Raw genomic sequence first — 19,678 nt, 5'->3', positions numbered from 1 at the left:
CTCCCCCTCCTACCCTCTCCCTCCCTACTCTCTCTCTCTCCTCTCTCCCCCTCCCCTCTCTCCCCCCTCCCCCTCCTACTCTCTCTCCCCCCCCCCTCCTACTCTCTCTCCCCCCCCCCCCTCCTACTCTCTCTCCCCCCCCCCCTCCTACTCTCTCTCCCCCCCTCCTACTCTCTCTCCCCCCCCCCCTCCTACTCTCTCTCTCTCCCCCCCTCCTACTCTCTCTCTCTCTCCTCTCCCCTCTCCCCCTCCTACTCTCTCCCTCCTTCTCCCTTCTCCCTTCTCCCTCCTACTCTCTCTCTCTCTCTCTCTCTCTCTCGTCCGTCCGTCTCTCACTCACTCACTCACTCACGGCTCGGGCCTCCTGACGACAACCGTCAGAACTGCGCAGCCGCAGTTCGCTCAACCCAAAGCTCGCGAGACTGCAGCTCGGAATACGGCAGAGACGGTCGCAAACACTGGGGCTTGGAGGCTGAGAACAACCAACATCAGTGAGAGTGGGACAGTGAGGTGGGGATAGTGAGTGTGGGGACAGTGAGGGTGAACAGTGAGAGGAACAGCGAGGGGGATGTCGGAATAGTGAGTGAGATGTGGGAATTCCTGTAGTGTCTGTGCATTTCCGATACTAGTGATTTCTGTGCCACTAACCATCCATTTCCTGTACTAGTGTTTCCTGAGACGGGATTTCTTTCAGAATACGTTCTGTAGTTGACGCTGTGCTGATATATGGAAGGTAACTCCTTACGTGACCCATTCTGTCGCTGTGACTAAATCTGTGTGTCATGTTCTGATACAGGGTATTTTGCAATAATCAGAGGTGATAGTTCTGCTGTACACCTTGTGATCTGATGTCGTGGCTCATTCTTATTGCTGTATCATCAAACTGGAATATAAACTAAAAAATATTTTTTAGGTTATGAAAAATACAATATCTTACTGCTGCTGATATTGGTAAGCTGCTTGGGGTTCTGTGCTGGAGCTTCTGGTGACTCCTGTGCTACTCTGTATGTCTTATCTTATATGTGATGTATATATTTTTTGTTGAAATAATACATCTGACCGCAGCTTGAAGATGTGCCGGTTCCGTCTCGCCCACCCCCAGCCTCACGAGCTCTGCTTCACTCTTTCCCTGCAGATGGTTGAGCGGAAGCTGCTGGTGTTGTTCGGTAGTCAGACCGGCACGGCACAGGATGTGGCCGAGCGGATCGGCAGGGAAGGAATACGGCGTCACTTCACATGCAGAGTGATGCCGTTTGATAGTTATACAATCGTGAGTACTGGTGGATGCAGATGGAGATGGACGGGGCTGACCTTCCATCCTGTGTGCTACCTCTTATATCTCTCGTGCTGTGGTCACTGCCTGAGGTGCTCGTGGGCCCGCACTGTATCGGAGGCACACTTGCCTGTATTACAACTGAGACTGCATTTCAAAAATTGGTTGTGAAGCACTTTGGGACCTCTTGAGGATTTATATAGTGCATTCCATGGCATCAGGGCATCCCACAGCATTTGCGGACTGATTATCGGCACAAACACTTTTGCGGCCTGCTGCACAAGTACACAGTATCCAGGAGCCACGCATGTGCACCCGATCCCTTCTCCACACGCGCGCTGTTTACCGAAGCCGCACATGCGCAGTACTCGACAGTTGCAGCCTGCACTGTGGGCCACGTTTTCCTTGGCTCCGTGCGGAGAAGGTTGGTGGCTGGGGGAGAGGGGGGCGGATGAGAGAGGATCAAAAGGGGAGGGAGAGGGAATCAGAGGGGGGAAGGAGAGGGAATCAGAGGGGGGAATGGGAGGGAGAGGGGTTTGGGGGAGGGAGAGGTAGGGAGAGAGGATCGGAGCAGGGTGAGAGAGAGGGGATCGGAGCAGGGTGAGAGAGAGGGGATCGGAGCAGGGTGAGAGAGAGGGGAGGAAGAGAGAGGTGAGAGAAAGAGGGGATAGGAGGGGGAAGAGAGAACGAATCGGATGGAGAGAGAACGGGAATCAGAGGGGAGAGGGAATCGGGGGGAGGGGGGGATAAGTGGGAAGAGAGAATTGGAAGGAGGAGAGGGGATTGAGGGGGGGGGGATAAGTGGGAAAAGAGAATTGGAAGGAGGAGAGGGGATTGAAGGGGGGGAGGGAGAGAGGGGATAGAGAGACAAGGAATCTGAGGTGGGAAGAGAAAGGGGATCGGAGGGGAGAGAGAGACAGATAGAATTGAATGGGGAGAGAGAAGGGGGATTGGAGCGGAGAGAGAGATAGGGAATCAGAGAGGGAATCGGGAGTGCGAGGGGCCATCGGGCGGGGGGGAAGAGTGGGAATCTGACAGGTGAGGGAGGGAATTGGAGGGGGGAGAGGGAAGAAGGCAAGAGTGGGAATCGGGGGGTGGGGGGCGAGAGGAGGGGGAAAGTGTGGAGGGTGAGAGAGGTGGGGGAAGAGGGTGAGCGAGAGAGGAGGGGGAGAGAGGGAATCAGGAGAGGGGAGAGAGGGAATCAGGAGGGGGAAGAGAGGGAATCGGAAGGGGGAGAGAGAGGGAATCAGCAGGGGAAAGAGAGAGAGAGAGAAACAGGGTGATAGAGCAAGGAAAGAGAGAGAATCAAAGGAAGTGAGGATCGAAGAGGAAGAGAGAGGATCAAAGGGGAGTGGAGATCAGGAACTGGGCGGGGGAGGGGTGGTAAAGTGTATGGATGGGACAGCGGGGATGGGGGAAGAACATGATCCGGGTCTAAAGGGGGCGAGGAATAAGAGCGAGAATATGATCCAGATGGTAAAACGGATCCCGTTCTTCCAATCCCACCCACTTTACACCCGCACCACATTCTCCCTCTCCTCCCACTAGATCGGAGTGATATCTAGGAAAGCTCAGTGCGTATGTGGCATCTGGCATCATTGGATTGGATAAAATCTGGAAGTCATGACGCTGTCACTATTCACTCATACCCAATAAACCTGTTATTAATCCGTGCCCCGCACACAATGTGGGGGGGTAGAAGGTCAGGAACCTGGTGTGGGGAGTGGAACTTGGGCAGGGGAGGAGGTCAGAAACTTGCGGGGGTAGGAGGGTGGAGGAAGGTTAAGAACCTGTTGGGAGGACGGGAAAAAGTCTTAACCCACAAGGGTGAACTCTCCGTGTTCTTTGTGAGCTCTGTTCTGTCTGGAGCCTGGCAGTCAGAATGGCTCAAATTACATTTTGCAAAGTAATTGATTCTTCAGGCAGGCAGGATCTAATTAGACATTCCTGAGAAAATGCTGTGTGTGTCTTGTCTTCTAAGGGGACCAATCAGAAATCTGGTGTTGGAAATAAATGTGACCAAACATTTTCCAGCCAATTAAGTAATCGAAGTGCAGTCACTGTTGTAATGTTAGAAATGCAGCAGCCAATTAGCGCACAAGCTTCCACAAATAGCAATGAGATAATGGACTTCAAAGGTAGTAATCTCTGGATTACTTGCAGTGCCACGCGCTAGTGAGTATAGGAACAGTAGGATAAAGCAGAGAGGATAATGTGAGGCTGGAGAAATGGTGTCGGAGAGGGGACTTTGGAATCCTGGGGCACTGGGACCGGTTCTGGGGCAGAAGGGACCTGTGCAAAGTGGATGGTTGCACTTCAACAGATCTGGCACGAATGTCCTCGCAGGAAGGTTAACTAATGCTGTGGGGGAGGGTTTAAACTAATTTGGCAGGGGGATGGGCACCAGGATGAAACATTTGAGAGGAGAAACAAGATGCACAGAAGACTGGAGAGACAAATAGCACTCGAGCAAAGAATAGTTCAGAAATAAAAGAAGGAAAGACTTGCATTTATATAGCTCGAGTTTGGGACATCCCAAAGCACTTTATAGCCATGAAGTAATTTTTGAAGTGTAGTCACTGTTGCAATTTAGGAAACGTGGCAGCCAATTGCGCACACAAACAGCAATGTGATAATGACCAGATAATCTGTGTATTATGTTGCTTGAGAGATAAATATTGGCCAGGACACCAGGGATAACTCCGCTGCTCTTTTTCACAATAGTGCCATGGGATCTTTTATGCCCACCTGAGCGGGCAGACGGGGCCTCGGTTTAACATCTTATCCGAAAGGTGGCATCTCCGACAGTGCAGCACTCCCTCAGCACTGCACTGGAGTGTCGGCCTAGATTTTTGTGCTCAAGTCTCAGGATTGGGACTTGAACCCACAACCTTCTGACTCGGGCAAGAGTGCTACCCACTGAGCTATGGCTGACAGAGGAGGGATCAGGCATGGGACAAATGCAAGATTGGTTTGGAGTGCATGTGCGTAAATGCAGATAGTGTGGTAAATAAGGTTGGTGAGCTGCAGGCACAAGACACCGCATGGGACGTGGCTCAAAGAAGGGGAGCATTGGGAACTCAGTATTCCTGGCTACAGGTATTCAGAGAGATAGGAAAGGATAAAAAGGAGAGAAGTGGCACTATTGATCAAAGACATTATTATAGCACTGGAGAGAGATGGTGTATGAGGGTTCAAAGATAGAATCCTTTTGGTTAGAATTAAGGAACAATAGAGGAGCTTTTACAATACTGGGTGTATTCTATAGGCCACCAATTAATGGGACAGAGATAGCGGAGAAAATTTGCAGTCAAATTACAGAAAGATGCAAGAACTACAGAGTAGTGATTATGGGGAACTTCAATTATCCTAATATAGATTGATAGACTGAGATAGTAACAGTGTAAAGGGCAAAGAGGGGGAGGAATTTCTGAAATGTGTACAAGAGAACTTCCAGCCCAACGAGGAAGGAAGCAGTGCTGAATCCAATTCTGGGAAATGAAATGGGGTAAGTAGAGCATGTTTTGGTGGGAGAGGATTTGGGGGAACAGTGATCATAATATCATCAGGTGTAGAATAGTTATTGAAAAGGACAAGGAAGAATCAAGTGTACAATTACTTAACTAGAGGAGGGCTAACTTCAGTGAGTTGAAAGAGATCTGGCCCAGGTGGATTGGAATCAAAGATTGGTAGGTAAAACAGTCTTTTCTCATTCTCAATTAAGTGCCCATTTTAATTAATGTTTTAGCTCCCAAGTGTAAGTTGCTTTATTTGAAATTCTTTGCTTTCTTATTGTGTATCAACCGTGGCTCAGTTGGCAGCACTCTGGCCTCAAAGAGAAGGTAGTGGTTACAAGCCCCACCCCAGAAATTAGAGCCCATAATCTAGGCTGATACTTTAGTGCAGCACGGAGGGAGTGCCGTCTTTCAAATGAGTCATTAAACTATTTGCCTGTTCTGGTGGATGTTGAAGTTTCCCTGGCCAACATTTCTCCTTTAGTCAACACCACCACAAAGGAAGGATATACTTGCATTGGAGGCTGTTCAGAAAAGGTTCACTTGGTTGATTCTGGAGATGAGGGGGTTGACTTAAGAAGATAGGTTGAGTAGGTTGGGCCTCTACACATTGGAGTTCAGAAGAATGAGAGGTGATCTTATTGAAATTTATAAGATAATGAGGGGGCTCAACAAGGTGGATGCAGAGAGGATATTTCCACTCATAGGGGAAACTAAAACTAGGGGACATAGTCTCAGAATAAGGGGCCGCCCATTTAAAACTGAGATGAGGAGGAATTTCTTCTCAAAAGGTTGTAATTCTGTGGAATTCTCAGCAAGAGTGCTGTGGAGGCTGGGTCATTGAATATATTTAAGGCGGAGATAGACAGATTTTTGAGCAATACGGGAATAAGGGGTTATGGGGAGCAGGCAGGGAAGTGGAGCTGAGTCCATGATCAGATCAGCCATGATCGTATTAAATGGCAGAGTAGGCTCGAGGGGCCAAATGGCCTGCTCCTGCTCCTACTTATGTTAGGTTGCTCAAGGGATTTTGCTGTGCACAGAATTTTTGCTTACATAACAACAATGATTGCACTTCAAAAAAAATAATTCATTTTATGGGAAGCTATCAGGACTTTCTGAAAAATGTTGTAGGTGCCACTCTGCCTTTCCTTTGAAAGGTACTCTGAAAGGATTCTCTAATGGACCTCGCTCAACTGATCTGCAATCATTTTGTCACACTCAAGAAGCTCAACACTCTCCAGGACACAGCAATTTATTTGATCACTGCCCCCACTACTGAACTAAATGCACCCCTCCATCACCACTGCACTGTGGCTTCCGTACATACATCTACAGGTTGCAGTACAGCCTAAAGGTCACTTCAACAACACTTCCAATGTGTATAGGCCCAACCTACTCAACCTATCTTCATAAGTCAACCCTTTAATCTCCAGAATCAACATAGTGAACCTTCTCTGAACAGCCTCCAATACAAGTATAGCCTTCCTTAAATACAGACACCAAAACTGTGCGCAGTACTCTAGGTGTGGCCTCACCAATACCCTGTACAGTTGTAGCAGGACTTCTCTGCTTTTATACTCTATCCTCCTTGCAATGAAGACCAACATTCCATTTGCCTTCCTGATTACTTGCTGTACCTGCATACTAACTTTTTGTTTTTCATGCACAAGAAATATTAAATAATTACTTTGCCTCAGTATTTACCAGGGAGATAGAACAGGTGGACATGACATTGGATCATGAAATAAGTGCATTTAAAATAAAAAGAGGAGATATATTAAATAAACTAATCAAACTCAAAGAGGAAAAACACCCTCGTCCGAATGGATTACATCCGCGCATTTTAAAAGAATCTCGGGAAGAGTTAGCAGAGGCATAACTACACATACTTAATAATTCATTAGAAAAAGATGTAGTGCCAGAGGAGTGGCGGATAGCTAACATAATACCTAAATTTAAGAAGGGAGATAGAACATGTCCAAGGAACTATAGACCAGTCAGCTTAACATCGGTGGAAGGAAAAATAATGCAATCCCTACTAAAGGAGGAAATAGAAGAACATCTAGAAGTTAAAAATATAATGATGAATAGTCAGCATGGATTTCAAAAGGGAAAGTCTTGCTTGGCCAACCTCATTGAATTTTTTGAAACATAGAAAATAGGTGCAGGAGTAGGCCATTCAGCCCCTCGAGCCTACACCACCATTCAATATGATCATGCAACTTCAGTACCCCATTCCTGCTTTCTCTCCACATCCCTTCAGCCGTAAGGGCCACATTTAACTCCCTTTTGAATATATCTAACGAACTGGCCTCAACAACTTTCTGTGGTAGAGAATTCCACAGGTTCACAATTCTGAGTGAAGAAGTTTCTCCTCATCTCGGTCCTAAATGGCTTACCCTATGTAATCCCTGGCCTCACCCCTTCCTATCTCTCTAATCTGCAGCCCCACAACCCCAGCCCCGAGATATCTGTTCTCCTCCAATTCTGGCCTCTGACACATCCCTGATTTTAATTGCTCCACCCTTGGTGGCCGTGCCTCGACCCTAAGCTCTGGAATTCCATCCCTAAACCTCTCCGCCTCCCTTCTTCTCTTTCTTCCTTTAAGACGCTGCTTAAAACAAAACTCTTTGACCAAGGTTTTTGGTCATCTGCCCAAATATCTCCTTATGTGATTCAGTGTTAAATGTTGTTTTATGACACACGTGAAACGCCTTGTGGCGTTTTACTACGTTAAAGGTGCTGCATAAACTCGAGTTGTTGTTGAATTAGACGGAGGATGTTAAGTTCCTCCCTTGCCTAACCTGTGAGCCAGTTTTTTAATTCCTCTCCCGCTGCCCCGGCCATCACTGGGAGAGGAATTCAGAACGTTAAAAAGCCGCAGTTATTGGCCATGCTTACGAGGTGGCATTGAGCCTTCTCCATTAACCACTGCAACCCTTGCAGTGATGGTGCTCCCACAAAGTGTTCGGTCGGGAATTACAGGTTTCTGACCCAGCAACAATAAAGGAATGTCAATATATGTCCAAGTACGAATGGTGTGTGACTGGGAGATGGACTCTGAGATGAGCCTGGAGGTGGTGGTGTTCCCACAATGTTGCTGCGCTGATGGTAGAGGCTGCAGAGGAGGGAAGTGGTGTTGAAGTAACCATGGGGAGTTGCTACAGTGAGCCAGTCCTGTAGATCAAGGGTGGATATTGGTTCCAGCAGCAGAGACACTGATACACTGAGCTGCTCTGTCCTGGATGGTGCCGAGCTTCCTGAGTGTTGTGGCTGCCCCCACCCAGGCGAGTTGTGAGTATTCCAACTCCTGACTTGAGCCTTTTAGATAGTGAAGCTTTGAGAGTCCGGAGGTGAGCCACTTGCCACAGAATACCCAGCCTCTGCCCTGTTCTTGTAGTCACACTGGTCACATTCAGCTTCTGGTCATTGGTGACCTGAGGATGTTGGTGATGGGGACTTGGTGATGATAGTGCCATTAATAGGTCAGAGGAAGATTGTCAGACATCTTCTGGTCAGAGGTAGTCATTACTTGGCACTGACACCAAGGTGTCAGCCGTGTCTCATTGGTACCACTCTCATCTCTGAGTCAGAAGTTTATTGGTTCAAGTCACACTCCAGATACTTGAGAGCACAATCTAGGCTGACAACTTAGTGCAGTACTGAGGGAGCGCTGCACTGTCGGAGGTGGCGTCTTTTGGATGAGACGTTAAACCAAGTCCCTGCCTTCCCTCTCAGGTGGACATAGACGACTCCAAGGCACTATTTGAAGAGCAAGGGAGTTCTTCCCGATGTCCTGGCCAATATTTATCAGATTATCTGACCATTATCTCGTTACTGCTCATGGGATCCTGCTGTGCATAGTTTAGCTGCCGCATTTCCCTACGTTACAACAGTGACTACACTTCAAAAGTACTTCATTGGCTGCAAAGCACTTTATGATATCCTGAGGTTGTGAAAGTCGCTATATAAATGCAACTGGAATCATAGAATGGTTACAGCACAGAAGGAGGCCATTCGGCCTGACGAGCCTGTGCCGGCTCTCTGCAAGAGCACTTCAGCTAGTGCCACTCCTCTGCCTTTTCCCTGTAGCTCTTTAAAATGTTTTCCTTCAGGTACTTATCCAACTCCCTTTTGAATCTGCCTCCACCACACCAGACAGTGCATTCCAGATCCTAACCACTCGCTGCGTAAAAAAGTTTTTCCTCCTGTCGCCTTTCGTTCTTCTGCCAATCACCTTAAATCTGTGTCCTCTGGTTCTCAACCCTTCTGCCAATGGGAACAGTTTCTCTCAATCTACTCTGTCCAGAACCTTCATGATTTTGAACACCTCTATCAAATCTCCTCTCTACCTTCTCTGCTCTAAGGAGAACAACCCCAGCTTCTCCAGTCTATTCATGTAACTGGAGTCCCTCATCCCTGGAATCATTTTTGTAAATCTTTTCTGCACCCTCTCAAAAGCCTTCACATTCTTCCTAAAGTGCAGTGCACAAAATTGGACACAATACTCCATTGAGGCCGAATCAGTGTTTTTAAAAGTTCGTCATAACTTCCTTGCTTTTGTACTCTCTGCCTCTATTTCTGAAGCCCAGGATCCTGTAAGCTTTTTTTAACTGCTTTCCAACCTGCACTGCCACCTTCAATGATTTGTGCAAATATGCCCCCAAGTCTCTCTATTCGTGCACCCCCTTTTGAATTGTACCCTTTAGTTTATATTTCCTCTCCTCATTCTTCCTACCAAAATGTATCACTTCGCACTTTACTGTGTTAAATTTCATCTGCTCATTGCACCAATCTGTCTATTTCTTGAAGTCTATCACTATCCTCCTCACTGTTCATATAGAAACTCTTTTCCTTACTTCCTTTCCATGCTGATGGTCAGAGTTTGGAAGGGAGCTCCAGAAAAACTATTACTTTTTCCTCTCCTCAGGTACTGTCCTCTTTTCATTTTAAATCCCCCTCCTCAGAAAACTCACTTTTGACTCTTTTGTCCCAGCAAACTATCACCCCGTCTCCAAACTTCCTTTCCTCTCCCGTCCTTGAACATGTTATCACCTCCTAAATCCATGCCCAACTTCCTCGCAACTCCATTTTGAATCACTTCAATCAGGTTTCCGACTCTGCCACAGCACTGAATCATCCCTTATCAAATTCACAAATGACAGCCTATGTGACTGTGATTGTGGTAAACTATTCCTCCTCATCCATCTCGACCTGTCTGCAGCCATTGACATGGTTGACCACACTATCCTCCTCCATTGCCTCTCCTCCGATGTCCAACTGAGTGGGACTGCCCTCGCCCATGGTTCCATATATCCTGTTGTAGCCAGCAAATCACCTGCAACGGCTTCTCTCCCCGCTCCCGCACCGTTACCTCTGGAGTCTCCCAAGGATCTATCCTTGGTCCCTCCTATTTCTCATCTGCCCATTGTCGATATCATCGGAAAACATGTCAGATTCCACACACATTCTGATGACATCAGCTGTACTTCACGACTACCTCTCTCAATTCCTCCACTGTCTCTGATTTGTCACATTGCTTGTCTGACATCCAGTACTGGATGAGCAGAAATTTCCTCCAGTTAAATATTGGGAAGACCAAAGCCATTGTCTTCAGTCTCCTCCATAAACTCCGTTCCATAGCCACCGACTCCATTCCCTCCCCCGGCCACTGTCTAAGGCTGAACCTTATAGTCCTATTTGACCCTGAGCTTAGCTGCTGACCAGATATCCACTCCATTACTAAGACCGCGTGTTTCCACCTCTAACATCACCTGACATCATCCCTGCTTCTACCCATCTGCTACTGAAACCCTCAGCCATGCTTTTTTTTACCTCTAGACTTGCCTATTCCATTGCTGTCTTGGCTAGCCTCCTATATTCTATCCTCTGTAAAGTTAAACTCATCAAAACTCTGACACTCATATCCTAACTCGCACCAAGTCCCGTTCACCTATTGCCACTATTCTCACTGACGTGCACTGGCTCCCGGTCCATCGATGGCTGAAATGTAAAATTCTCATCCTTGTTTTCAAATCCCTCCATGGCCTTGCCCCTTCCTATCTCTGTAACCTCCAGCTCGACAACCCTCCGAAAACTCCACCTTCCTCTAACTGGCTTGGCCCTAAGCCATGGAATTCCCTCCATAAACCTCTCCGCCTTTCTACCTCTCTTTCCTCCTCAGATATTGTCCCCCTCTCCTTCATATCTGCCGTCATCACCCCTCTCCTTTAAAAAAAACAACCTTCGACCCCACTGTGCTTGCAAGATACCACCCCATCTCCAACGTGTTGTCGCCTCCCAAATCGGTGCTCATCTTTGCCGGAACTCCATGTTTGAATCCCTTCAATCCGGTTTCCGCCCCTGTCTGCAGCCTTTGACACAGTTGACCACTCCATCCTCCTCCAACGCCTCTCCACCATCGTCCAGCTGGGTGGGACTGCACTCGCCTGGTTCCATTCTTATCTATCTAATTGTAGCCAGAAAATCTCCTGCAATGGCTTCTCTTCCCACTCCCGCATTGTTACCTCTGGTGTCCCTCAAGGATCTATCCTTGGCCCCCTTCGATTTCTCATCTATATGCTGTCCCTTGACAACATTATCTGAAAACATGGCGTCAGTTTCCACATGTAAACTGATGACACCCAGCTTTACCTCACCACCACTTCTCTCGACCCCTCCACCTCTAAATTGTCAGACTGCTTGTCCGACTTGCAGTGCTGGATGAGCAGAAATTTTCTCCAATTAAATATTGGGAAGACTGAAGCCATTATCTTTGGTCCCTGCCACAAACTCCGTTCCCTAACCACTGACTGCATCCTCTCCCTAACTTCTGTCTGAGGCTGAACTAGGCTGTTCACAACCTAGGAGTCATATTTGACCCTGAAATTAGCTTCTGACGACATCCGCAGCTTAACTAAAACCGCTTATTTCCACCTCTGTAACATTGCCCGTCACTGCTACTGCCTCAGCCCATCCACTGCTGAAACCCTCATCCATACCTTTGTTACCTCTAGACTTGACTACTCCAATGCGCTCCTGGCTGGCCTCCCACATTCTACCCTACGTAAGCTCGAGTCATCCAAAACTCGGCTACCCATGTCCTAACTCGCACCAAGTCCCACTCATCCAGCACCCCTGTGCTCGCTGACCTATATTGCCTCCTGGTTAAGCAGTGCCTCAATTTCAAAATTCTCATCCTTGTTTACAAATCCCTCCATGGCCTCGCCCCTCCCTATCTCTGTAATCTCCTCCAGCCCCACAATCCCCCGAGATGTCTGTGCTCCTCTAATTCTGCCCTCTTGAGCATCCCTGATTATAATCGCTCAACCATTGGTGCCAAGCCTTCAGCTGCCTAGGCCCCAAGTTCTGGAACTCCCTGCCTAAACCTCTCCTCCTCTCTACCTCTCATTTCTCCTTTAAGATGCTCCTTCAAACCTACCACTTTGACCAAACTTTTGATTATCTGCCCTAATATCACTTTATGTGGTTCGGTGTCAAATTTTGCCTGATAACGCTCCAGGAAATGCCTTAGGTTTTTTTGCTTCATTAATGGCGCTATGTAAATCCATGTGGTTGTTGTTGCTGTTTCCACCGATACTCCAAATTTAATCGTACAGATTGAGGGGCAGAGCAAAGAACAGCTTGATGGTATTTTCCTGAAGAAGCTGTAACTGAAAGGAGAGAGTGACTCCTGCACTGCTTTACTGCTCACCCGTCGATAGTCTGTGCTGCCATGCTACGCTCTGATGTTCTAACTGTCCTTTTCTCTCCCCCCTCAGGCCGACCTGATTCACGAGCCCCTAGTGGTATTTGTGTGCTCCACCACCGGCCAGGGTGAACCTCCAGACAACATGACGGTACAGTAACACCAGCAGAAACCGCCCCCCCCCCCCCCACCAGAAACCGCCTCCCCCCACCAGCAGGAACTGCCTTCCCCCACCAGCCTGCTGCGCATATTCTTTTAGTGGTGGGGAGGGGGGGGCGGGGTTGGGAGAATAGATCTGAGCATTTAGGACCAAATTTAAGTTGAATACAGCTAAGGGAGCATTTATATCCCCGTACAGTGTGCATTCCTGGTACAACTAGGTGTGCGGGAGCTATAACGTGGAACCCAGTGGCAGTAGGTAATGGAGACACAGGGCTTGATATTAACCTCCGCCGCCCACCCCCCCATGATGGGTGTAAGAAACGCAAACGCAACCCCAACCCGACATGCACATGAAGGTCTGTTAACATATTTAAATTAAGCTCCCACAGTGCAAATAGGAGCTTGATTCAACTTTAACAGCTCCCATCCGGGTTTGCCAGAACTCCGGAAACTCGGCAGTGAAAGGGAGGTGGGAGCTATCGGCTCCACAAGGTCAGTGCCTCTTTCAGTGCAGCTCCCCACACCCACCCCCCCCCCAGTGCCGGCTTCTCAAGGAAACCTTGTCTCCCTCCCTCCGATCGCGCCCCCCCCCCTCCGATCGCGGCCTCTCTCCCTCCCTCCGATCGCGCCCTCCGATCGCGCCCCCCCCCCCCCACCCCCCCGATCGCGGCCACCCCTCCCTCCGATTGCGGCCCCTCTCCCTCCCTCTGATCGTGCCCCCCCCTCCCTCCGATCGCGGCCCCCCCCCCTCCGATTGCACGCCCCCACCCTCCGATCGCGCCCCACCCCTCCGATCGCGCCCCCCCCCCACCTCCGATCGCCCCCCCCCCCCTCCGATCGCGCATGCCCCCCCCCCTCCGATCGCGCCTCCCCCCCCACCTCCGATTGCGGCCCCACCCCCCTCAGATCGCCCCCCCACCCCCCCCCCCCCGATCGCGGCTCCACCTCCCTCCCTCCAATCGTGGCCCCTCTCCCTCCCTCCGATCGCAGCCCCTCTCCCTCCCTCCGATCGCAGCCCCACCTCCCTACCCCTCCTCCGATCACACCCCCCCTCCCTCCGATCGCGGCTCCACCTCCCTCCCTCCGATCACAGCCCCTCTCCCTCCTTCCGATCGCAGCCCCACCTCCCTACCCCCCCTCCCTCCGATCGCGGCTCCACCTCCCTCCCTCCGATCACAGCCCCTCTCCCTCCTTCCGATCGCAGCCCCACCTCCCTACCCCCCCTCCCTCCGATCGCGGCTCCCTCTCCCTCCCTCCGATCGCGGCCCTTCTCCCTCCCTCCGATCGCAGCCCCACCTCCCTACCCCCCCTCCCTCCGATCGCGGCTCCACCTCCCTCCCTCCGATCGCGGCCCCTCTCCCTCCCTACGATCGTGGCCCCACCTCCCTCCCTCCGACCGCGGCTCCCCTCTCGTCCCTGCCGCATTCGCCGCCCCCCCCGCCCCTCCCAGCTCCTCTGCCCCAAGCCCCGATCTGTAGCCTGCCCATCTCTCCATTGCCGGGCACCGTCCCCAAGGGTTTTCCTATCTGACAGCCGGCCAGCCTATCAATTTGGCACTCCCCTCCCACTGACAGCAGTCGAGTTTGATCCAGACTAACACTCTGCTTGCCCTGTAGAAATTCTGGCGATTTATCTTCCGACGGAACCTTCCTGCAGCCTCCCTCTCTCTGATGGATTGTGGTGTCCTGGGTCTTGGAGATTCCTCCTACCCCAAGTAAGTTGAACGGTGAGTGTGTGGGGAGAGGGTTTAACCGCTGATGATCATTTTTACACAATTGTGAACCTTAGTGACTCTGTCGAGCTAGTGACCACTGACCATCTGCCACTGAAGGCCAAGTGAGGAAACGCGTCCACCTTCTGCCCACGGTCCGTCAGTCAAAGTTGTCCCCCTTCTCCCCCAGCCAAGCGTGAGGTGTTTTAAAGAACTGTGTTACTTGGGATAGCTATGTGGGTTTACACAACGAGTAACTAAGGTACACCGGACACGGACATCATGCTTTGATCCCCAGCCTGTGATGCAGTAGCTGGCATAATCGGGCAGCCGATGGGCCCATTGGGTAAAGAAGAGTAAAATCCATCACGGTTCCAACTTGTTCGCTAACCGGTGACCGCTACTGGAGGTCTGCATGTGGACATTAGGGGAGGATGGAATGCCAATGCCCACTGCAGGGTATGGGCCACTTGGTGACATACCAAACTATCTGTGGAACATTACCCCAGCAGGAAGTCAGCACCCTTAGGGAGGAGGGGAATTGATAGAATTCACAAGGGGAAAATTACATTTGTCAGATTTAAAGATAATGGAGATGAGTTAGGATGAAGATGCCCTTTGACCCATTTTAATGCATCCTCTCACTCTTCATTCCAACTTTTAATGTCCACCGGCACAGACAGACTAGACTTTGGTTTAACATCTAATCCAAAGGATGACATTGCTGACAATGCAGCATTCCTCAGTTCTGCACAGCAGTGTCAGCCTAGATTATGCATTCGTGACTTGGTGTGGAGCATGAGCTTGAAAACTGATCAAATCCAACATCCTATAACTGATCCAATCTGATATGTTTAACTGGGTCATTTAGATACATCTGGAGTAACTACCTGATACCATGAGAATCTTGATTGGTGACTTAAGTATGATCTCCCCCTAAGTAATATGACTAAATTCTACGGTTTGAAAGTCTCTAACAACACAAAGTCTGATCAGATCCGAGCGATTCCAAAAGTATTTAAATATTACAACAGTAAATAATGTAACTGTAATACCAGACTGAATTTCAATAACTTTTTAAAGTGACCAAGTTTCTAGAGTGCAAAGTTTTTTGTTTTTTCATTAAAGGTTTAACTTTGTTGCCAAGAAGCTGAGTAAACGATTGATTCAGCTGGGATCCAATGGACTGCTGCCCGTGGGATTGGGTGACGACCAGCATGACCTGGGGTAAGAACGCTCTCTGAGTATCCCCTGTAAACCCTTTGGGTGTGCTGCTCGGTTAACAGAGCAGGTACAGCAAGATGTGCGTGTACCAAAAATAATGCACCAAGTGAAGGTGCATCTATGAAGTTTGGGTCCGAGTGTGTTACTTGAGCCTGTCTCATTACCAATCCATTTCTCCTTAAGCCCCGATTCCTATCCCATATATTGCTTATACTACATAGGGACTGCTTTTATGGGTTTAAATAAATGTAGTTTGTAAAGTTTAAGACAGAAGCCTAGAAATGACTGTTCGGTATTAGTGGCCCAACACTTAATGTCTTCATGTGGCATTCCTCTCTCCGTTACTCACACAGGCAAGCTTTGCTTTTAACTTGTTTTTGGGATGTGATCTGGGTTTATTGTCCATCCCTGTGCTTCTTGGGTCATTCACTCACAGGGCAATCGTTCACGCTGGGTGTAGGGGAGAGGCACTTTGTGATGAGTGGGAACATGAGCTGCGCACACAGCGATAAGGAAACTAAAGTTGTGACACTGGCAGCAGAAAGGGAAGGCTGGAAGTGTACTATCAAAATTATAGTAATTCTACACAAACCTAAAACTCAACAAAGAGGCATTTGTATTGTTTTGCAAATGTATTACTGCCCTCTTGCGTCTATCATACAGATTCAGGACAGACTAAACAGCAGAACTCTGAACAAAGCATGTATGGGTTAAAAAACAAGGCCATTATTTAATGTCGGCTCCTCACCTACTTGTCCTTTGCTCTCATGCTTAACGATGTTACACAAACGCCTCAGCTCAACACCAGCCCAGAACTTGCTCTGTTACCCAGTATTCCGCATTCTGGTTGAGATTTCTGACTGTACTCACTCCCAAGTATCCATTATTCTACAGGTGAACCTCCTGTTGTGTCTATCAATGTCTCGAGCTCCTTGGTTCACAGATTGTCCTATTTGCTGAAACCTGCCTACTTAGCGTATTTTCTTCTGTTTGCTGATGGACTCTTCACACCATCTGGCACCAGAGCAGTTCACAGAGTGTTTTCTCCAGAGAGATGTATTGATCCTGATTGAACTTCCTTCCTCTGTCCAGACCCGACGCTGTAATTGATCCCTGGATAAAGGAATTCTGGGAGCAAGCCTTCAGAATCTATCCTCTGCCGCCAGGGTTAAGCGTGCTTGGTGACGATGTCATGTGAGTACAATACAGCGAGGGACTGCAGGAGGGAGGCCGGTATCTTGTGCTTAGGGTTTCACCAGTGCAAGGCTCAGTAAGTTCCTGACAATGCTGGACCGTTAAGAACAAATGGAAGGGTAAAATAAGAAAATGTCACTGGAGAATCGGGTCTTCTCCTACCTCAGTCGTAGATTCCCCCACTCACCTAAGGTCTCTGTACTCTTTTTAGTCTGCACATAACTCAAACAAGTCTCTGTCATGTATCTTACATTATTATATATAACTGTATCCTAACATGCTATACATGACTGTAATAAGATATGACCTGTAACCACCAGCATACCTTACCACCAGAGGTGCACTTGCAAGAGACAGGTATATAAGGACAGGTCTCAGGCAAGTGCAGCATTCCAGAACTTTGGAAATAAAGGTGCAGGCCCAGAGTGACCTTGACTTCACTACATGCCTCGTGTGAATCTGTACTGAGGGGACAGCAATTTACAGTCTCCATAACCCCCAATCCCCATTCCCAACACCGATTGATACACAAAGAGCTCACCTGGAATGTAATTGCTTATTGTAGTCACTACCCGCATCCCTTCATTATGGGCTGCTTGCTCACAGCTGGGCTTTAATACGACTCATAGGAGAGCACAGCCCATAATAGCCAGGAGGTGAGTCCCCAAACCTGTGACCTCTCACTCTCTACATGGAGGAGGCCCTGCAGATTCTTGGAAGGGAGGTCATGGTGAGGGTCGGAGATGTTGGAGGGCATGTCACGTGATCAGAGGGTGATTGCACATGTCACGTGATCATAGGGTGATCACACGTGTCACGTGATCAGAGGGTGATCGCACGTGTCACGTGGTCAGCGGGTGATCGCACGTGTCAAGTGGTCGGAGGGTGATCGCGCGTGTCGCGTGGTCGGAGTGTGATCGCGCGTGTCGCGTGGTCGGAGTGTGATCGCGCGTGTCGCGTGGTCGGAGTGTGATCGCGCGTGTCGCGTGGTCGGAGTGTGATCGCGCGTGTCGCGTGGTCGGAGTGTGATCGCGCGTGTCGCGTGGTCGGAGTGTGATCGCGCGTGTCGCGTGGTCGGAGTGTGATCGCGTGTGGTCGGAGGGCGCGAGCGCGTGTCGCGTGGTCGGAGGGCGCGAGCGCGTGTCGCGTGGTCGGAGGGCGCGAGCGCGTGTCGCGTGGTCGGAGGGCGCGAGCGCGTGTCGCGTGGTCGGAGGGCGCGAGCGCGTGTCGCGTGGTCGGAGTGCGATTGCGCGTGTCGCGTGGTCGGAGGGCGCGTGTTGCGTGGTCGGAGGGCGCGAGCGCATGTCGCGTGGTCGGGGTGAGCACGAGTTGCCTCTTGGCTCGAGCCTGAGGATCTGGATCTCACGCACGCAGGTTTTAAAGAAAGGTTGTTACCAACAGGAGCCTGTGTACCACACTGTGCAGATTGCCCACAGGCAGTGGAGACTGTATGACACTGTGCAGATTGTCCTCAGGCAGTGGAGACTGTATGACACTGTGCAGATTGCCCACAGGCAGTGGAGACTGTTTGACACTGTGCAGATTGTCCACAGGCAGTGGAGACTGTATGACACTGTGCAGATTGCCCACAGGCAGTGGAGACTATGACACTGTGCAGATTGTCCTCAGGCAATGGAGACTGTATGACACTGTGCAGATTGCCCACAGGCAGTGGAGACTGTATGACACTGTGCAGATTGTCCTCAGGCAGTGGAGACTGTACGACACTGTGCAGATTGTCCACAGGCAGTGGAGACTGTACGACACTGTGCAGATTGTCCACAGGCAGTGGAGACTGTACGACACTGTGCAGATTGTCCACAGGCAGTGGAGACTGTACGACACTGTGCAGATTGTCCACAGGCAGTGGAGACTGTATGACACTGTGCAGATTGCCCACAGGCAGTGGAGACTGTACGGCACTGTGAAGATTGCCCACAGGCAGTGGAGACTGTATGACACTGTGCAGATTGCCCACAGGCAGTGGAGACTGTACGACACTGTGCAGATTGTCCACAGGCAGTGGAGACTGTACGACACTGTGCAGATTGTCCACAGGCAGTGGAGACTGTATGACACTGTGCAGATTGCCCACAGGCAGTGGAGACTGTACTACACTGTGCAGATTGCCCACAGGCAGTGGAGACTGTATGACACTGTGCAGATTGCCCACAGGCAGTGGAGACTGTACGATACTGTGCAGATTGTCCACAGGCAGTGGAGACTGTACGATACTGTGCAGATTGCCCACAGACAGTGGAGACTGTATGACACTGTGCAGATTGCCCACAGACAGTGGAGACTGTACGACACTGTGCAGATTGCCCACAGGCAGTGGAGACTGTACGATACTGTGCAGATTGCCCACAGGCAGTGGAGACTGTATGACACTGTGCAGATTGCCCACAGGCAGTGGAGACTGTACGACACTGTGCAGATTGCCCACAGACAGTGGAGACTGCACGACACTGTGTAGATTGCCCACAGACAGTGGAGACTGTATGACACTGTGCAGATTGTCCACAGGCAGTGGAAACTGTACGACACTGTGCAGATTGCCCACAGGCAGTGGAGACTGCACGACACTGTGCAGATTGCCCACAGACAGTGGAGACTGTATGACACTGCAGATTGTCCACAGACAGTGGAGACTGTATGACACTGCAGATTGTCCACAGGCAGTGGAAACTGTACGACACTGTGCAGATTGTCCACAGGCAGTGGAGACTGTATGATACTGTGCAGATTGCCCACAGGCAGTGGAGACTGTATGACACTGTGCAGATTGTCCACAGGCAGTGGAAACTGTACGACACGGTGCAGATTGTCCACAGGCAGTGGAAACTGTACGACACTGTGCAGATTGTCCACAGGCAGTGGAAACTGTA

General features: G+C 49.8%; 1 protein-coding gene across 5 annotated transcripts in view; it reads left to right on the top strand.

The window, feature by feature from the left end:
• Positions 1-452: 452 nt before the first annotated feature.
• The window catches only part of LOC139243240 (NADPH-dependent diflavin oxidoreductase 1-like), a 37,152-nt gene continuing 17,926 nt past the window's right edge, over positions 453-19,678 (top strand). The window contains exons 1-7 of one of the 5 annotated variants that reach the window (XM_070870728.1): positions 453-491; positions 668-733; positions 1,136-1,270; positions 12,573-12,650; positions 14,278-14,375; positions 15,501-15,599; positions 16,689-16,790. In XM_070870728.1, coding sequence (XP_070726829.1) covers positions 1,136-1,270; positions 12,573-12,650; positions 14,278-14,375; positions 15,501-15,599; positions 16,689-16,790 — 512 coding nt within the window. In that variant the 5' untranslated portion in view covers positions 453-491; positions 668-733. The other 4 variants (XM_070870729.1, XM_070870727.1, XM_070870731.1 and 1 more) reach the window with 4 other exon arrangements.

The sequence above is a fragment of the Pristiophorus japonicus genome, unplaced genomic scaffold (genome assembly GCF_044704955.1).
Source record: "Pristiophorus japonicus isolate sPriJap1 unplaced genomic scaffold, sPriJap1.hap1 HAP1_SCAFFOLD_1638, whole genome shotgun sequence".
Taxonomy (NCBI): domain Eukaryota; kingdom Metazoa; phylum Chordata; class Chondrichthyes; family Pristiophoridae; genus Pristiophorus; species Pristiophorus japonicus.
Note: the sequence above shows the minus strand (reverse complement) of the source record. Positions and strands in the feature narration are given on the sequence as shown.